General features: G+C 36.2%; 1 protein-coding gene across 1 annotated transcript; it reads left to right on the top strand.

Annotated features, from left to right (window-relative positions):
• The first annotated feature begins 216 nt into the window (after positions 1 to 216).
• LOC139876183 (uncharacterized) lies at positions 217 to 3,764 on the top strand. The gene is made up of 2 exons (XM_071863478.1): positions 217 to 2,920; positions 3,418 to 3,764. Exons 1-2 carry the CDS (start codon positions 217 to 219, stop codon positions 3,762 to 3,764), a joined length of 3,051 nt encoding a protein of 1,016 aa, XP_071719579.1.
• Positions 3,765 to 5,001: the final 1,237 nt, after the last annotated feature.

Raw genomic sequence — 5,001 nt, forward strand, 5'->3', positions numbered from 1 at the left:
ATTATAAAATTACAGAATGTCACCTTATTATAAGCATTCATACCGGACTATTTAGACATTTAATCTTATAAATCCACTAAATTAAAAGATTTCCCAACACATCTACTAAACCTATTTATTGTGTTGCTCACCTTAAAACTTTCCTTATTACACTCCAAACAATTCTTGATTCACTCTATTAATACCAAAGCAAGATTCTTAAAGAAGATTGCATCAATGAAAAAACTCGATTCACTACATCATAAATATATCATCTTCTCTAGTTTCATTTTGGTTTGTTTTGTCCCATCGGTTTTTTCTGTTGATGCTGGAAGTGAGACCGATCATTTGGCCTTGTTATCGGTCAAAGCACATATAAAATCTGACCCATATCAAATCATGCCTACATGGAATGAATCGACCCATTTCTGCAACTGGACAGGTGTTGTGTGTGGTACAAGGCACAGACGAGTTGTCAAACTCAATTTGACGTCAGGTGGATTTTCGGGTACAATATCACCTGCAGTTGGTAACCTGTCGTTTCTTAGAACGTTTGTGCTATACAACAATAGATTTACAGGCAAGATCCCACAAGAAGTTGGAAAGTTATCGAGATTAAGAAGGCTAGAAATTTCGACTAATCTTTTATCAGGTGATATTCCTTCGAATATATCTCAGTGTCTAAATCTTATAGCACTTAATCTTAGTGGGAACGATTTCGTAGGTATTTTTCCTAATGAATTTGAATCATTGGGTAGGCTTCAATACAGTGATCTCGACTCGAATAATCTAACAGGAGAAATACCCAAGTTTATTGGAAACTTTACGTCCCTTACGCTTATATCTGGTTCAGATAATAATTTTCATGGAAGTATTCCTGATACTCTAGGCCAGTTGTCTAATTTGTTGTATTTCGGGTTCGCAAGTAATAATCTTTCGGGCGTTTTACCTCCTCCGTTTTTCAATATTTCATCCTTGACGACAATAGATTTGCCCGACAATCAAATCGGTGGGAATTTGCCTCAAGACATTTCACAAAGATTTCCTAGTCTTGTAGTTCTAAATCTTCCGATAAATAAGTTCACTGGACATATTCCAGTTTCATTATCTAATGCCTCGAATCTTGAATGGCTAGCACTCCACGAAAATGAGTTTACTGGAAGCGTACCGAGTTTCGATCGGCTAACAAGATTGACGAGGTTTGCAGTTAATACTAATCATCTTGGAAATGGGAAACTCGGTGATTTGAACTTTGTATCCTCTTTAGCTAACTGCACTAACTTAAGTATTTTAGGTTTCGGTGCTAATAATCTCGGAGGAGTTTTGCCTAAATCGATGTTTAATTTCACTCAACTTACGGAACTCGCAATAGGAGGAAATTGGATTTCTGGAAGTATCCCTTATGAGATCGGACAACTAGTAAAGATAACTAGATTGTTTATGTTCTCAAACCTATTCAGTGGTACAATTCCGGATTCAATTGGGAATCTGGTAAACGTCGGTGAAATGTCTCTTTTAGGAAACTTTTTATCTGGCTCTATACCCTCGTCATTAGGAAATCTCACCCTGTTAAGCGTGCTCGCTTTACATAGTAATAATCTTGTGGGACCGATACCATCAAGTTTATCGAACTGTAAAGGCTTGGAGCTGTTGGATCTTCATAGGAATTATCTCAGTGAGTTCATACCTGAGGAAATTTTTGGTCTTTCTTCCTTGACAACAACCTTAGACCTTTCTGATAACCATTTTGTGGGTCCTCTTCCTTCAGAAGTAGGAAAGTTGCGAAATTTGGTTAAGCTTAACATTTCAATTAACAAGTTGTCAAGGTTGATTCCATCTAGTCTTGGAGCTTGCACGAGTTTGGTTGTACTAACTATCTCGGGGAACGTCTTTGAAGGTGAAATTCCGTCCACGTTTAGCTCATTGAGAGGGCTAGAAGTTCTCGATCTTTCAAGAAACAACTTAACCGGGACCATCCCGGAGTTCCTAGGAGATTTTGTGTTCTTCGACAGTTTGAACTTGTCTTTTAATGGTTTCGAGGGAAAGTTGCCTGATAAAGGAGCTTTTAGAAATGTAACCAAAGTTTCCATTAACGGAAATGCTAAACTCTGCGGTGGATTTCCAGAATTTCAGTTGCCTGAGTGTTCGATTGATCAAGAATCATCTAAAAAAACCAAAATTTCTCATACAATGATAATCATTATTTCAGTACTTGGCGCGATTTTCGTGCTAGTTGTGGCTCTGGTTTCTTACTTAATTTGGAAACGAAGATACAGTAAGAAGGTTTCCTCGGGTACTAATTCGGACAATGAAAAATTCCCACGAATTTCTTACAGAGTCTTACATGAAGCAACAGATGGATTTTCGTCGGCAAACTTGATTGGTCATGGAAAGTTCAGTCTCGTCTATAAGGCAATTTTGAACCAAATAAATGGACCGGAAACTATTGTTGTGAAGGTACTAAAACTTGCAGTTCCTGGTGCTGATAAGACGTTCGTAGCAGAATGTGAAGCTTTGAGAAAGATTAGACACAGAAATCTTGTGAAAATTATAACTTCTTGTTCAAGTGTTGATTATAATGGAAATGACTTCAAGGCTCTTATCTACGCATATATGGTCAATGGCAGTTTGGATGAGTGGTTACATCATAATCGAGTGGTTAATCAAGATATCGAGGAGGAAACAAGGTCCCTAAACTTCATTCAAAGGCTGAACGTTGTGATCGACGTGGCTAGCGCCCTAGTTTATATACATTGCCAGTGTGGTTCACCGTTGGTTCATTGTGATATCAAACCTAGTAATGTTTTGTTAGATGTCGATTTGGTTGCTCATCTTGGTGATTTTGGCTTGGCAAGATTTTTTCAATATACGGCACTTGATTCTTCAACAAGCCACACAAATTCGCTCGGTGTAAAAGGCACGATTGGTTATGCTGCTCCTGGTAATTTTTCATCAAACTCATTATTTTATAAATAAATATATAAACTTTTTGTTCACAATTACTTATCCTACAAAGCATGCACTTTTTGACTTTTTGTTCACAATTACTTATTCTACTAAAGAAGATTTTGTAAGATTTTTAGTAATGTTACCGGGTAATTTTTTACTATGACGCATGTGGTTTTAACCAGGTAACTTATTAACCATTTTCGCCCTTCCCCTAGGCCCTAGCCACTCCCAACGTGTTTACATAGTGAGGTTTGAACCCGAGACCTTTTTTACGCCTTACTACTAGGCCACCTTCAAGTTTGACCGAGTACTCGCCGAGTTGCAAAAACCGATTACTCACCGAGTTGCGAAAACCGAGTAACTCCAATTTCTGTAACACTGGCCACCTTGTTGATGGCTGTTTTTCGAAAAATCATGTGTGTTTTTTATTTTACATGAAGCAAAAATCATGTGTTTATTTTTACAAGTGTGGTTTGTTATTAAATGCAGAATATGGATTGGGTAGTCAAACATCAACATACGGTGATATCTACAGTTTCGGGATCCTCATACTAGAGGCATTTACAGGAAAGCACCCTACTCATGAAATGTTCAGTGATGGTCTGAGTCTCCATGGTTTTGTGAAGACGGCTATACCTGACCAAGTTATGGAGATAACTGATCTCATCCAACTGAGAACGTATAAGTCCATCAAGGAGTGCCTGACTGCAGTTTATCAAATTGGGATTAATTGCTCAATGGAATCGCCAAGAGATCGGATGGACATCAACGATGCATTTAATCAGCTGCAGTTTGTTAAGAGAACTTTTCTTGAAGGTAGGAGAAACTTTGCATAAAGACACAAATTGAGTACAAGTCAACTGAATTATAGAATAATGCTACAGTCTGATTTTAGTTCACTTAGGTGAATTAAAGGTGTAGCCAAGTTATGTCAAACCTTTCAGTTATAAAAACAGCATATTCATAATAATGCATCACTTTTACAACTATAGAAGAATATGTGTATAGGTCCATCAAGGAGTGTCTGACTGCAGTTTATCAAATTGGGATTAATTGCTCAATGGAGTCGAAAATAGATCGGATGGACATCAACGATGCATTTAATCAACTGCAGTTAGTTAAGAAAACTTTTCTTGATAGTAGGAGTAACTTAACGTAAAGACACAAATTAAGTACAAGTCCTCTGAATTATTATAGCATAATGCTACTGTTTGATTTAGGTTCACCGAGGTTAAACATAGGTGTAGCCAAGTTATTTGTCCAACCTTTTAGTTATCAAAACATCATTTTCATGATAATGCATCACTTTTATATCTGTAGAAGAATAAGTGTATTGTAAAAAACTTTTGTAAATTTGATTTCATTAGCGTGAAAATAATCTTTTGAACAGTATATAAAGGTCATTTTCTCCTTAACCTTCCTCAATCATCTCTTTTGGTAATCAAATCCAACCCACAACAAAACAAAATGAACATGTAAATCCTATGAAACATAATCTTCCCAGACAGTTTATAAAGGTCATTTTCTCCTTAACCTTACTCACCTCTCTTTAAGTATCAAATACAACCCACAAAATGAACATGTAGCTACGCGTGTTTTCGTTCTACTTTTATAAAAATAACATCATCATGTAAATCCTATAAAAAGTGTTCACTCAGCTATTTTTTATACGTAGATGTAATAGAGATAAAAAATAAATTGAGTTTAAATGTCCATATTCTTATAATTCCAGTATGATTGTGTTACATACAGTTAAAACTGAGAAGTGAAACTACAAATTTTTGGTGCATAGTTTGCATAAATATCCTTCCCTTATTTTACATGTCAATGAAAAAACCAACAAACAAAGACCAAGTAAGACTGAACAACACAAACTAAATAAAAATTCACACAACATATATTTATTTGATTATAAGTTCACATCAAAAGGTTACAAACATCAACAGCATACAAACAAGTGAGAAGCTTAGAAAAACCAGGGATTGGTAAAACATAAGAAACAACCCTCACAAGGGTTGTCATGACAGACATGATAGCACCATCTACCATGACCAAATCCCATAAAACAACCAA

The sequence above is a fragment of the Rutidosis leptorrhynchoides genome, chromosome 11 (genome assembly GCF_046630445.1).
Source record: "Rutidosis leptorrhynchoides isolate AG116_Rl617_1_P2 chromosome 11, CSIRO_AGI_Rlap_v1, whole genome shotgun sequence".
Taxonomy (NCBI): Eukaryota; Viridiplantae; Streptophyta; class Magnoliopsida; order Asterales; family Asteraceae; genus Rutidosis; species Rutidosis leptorrhynchoides.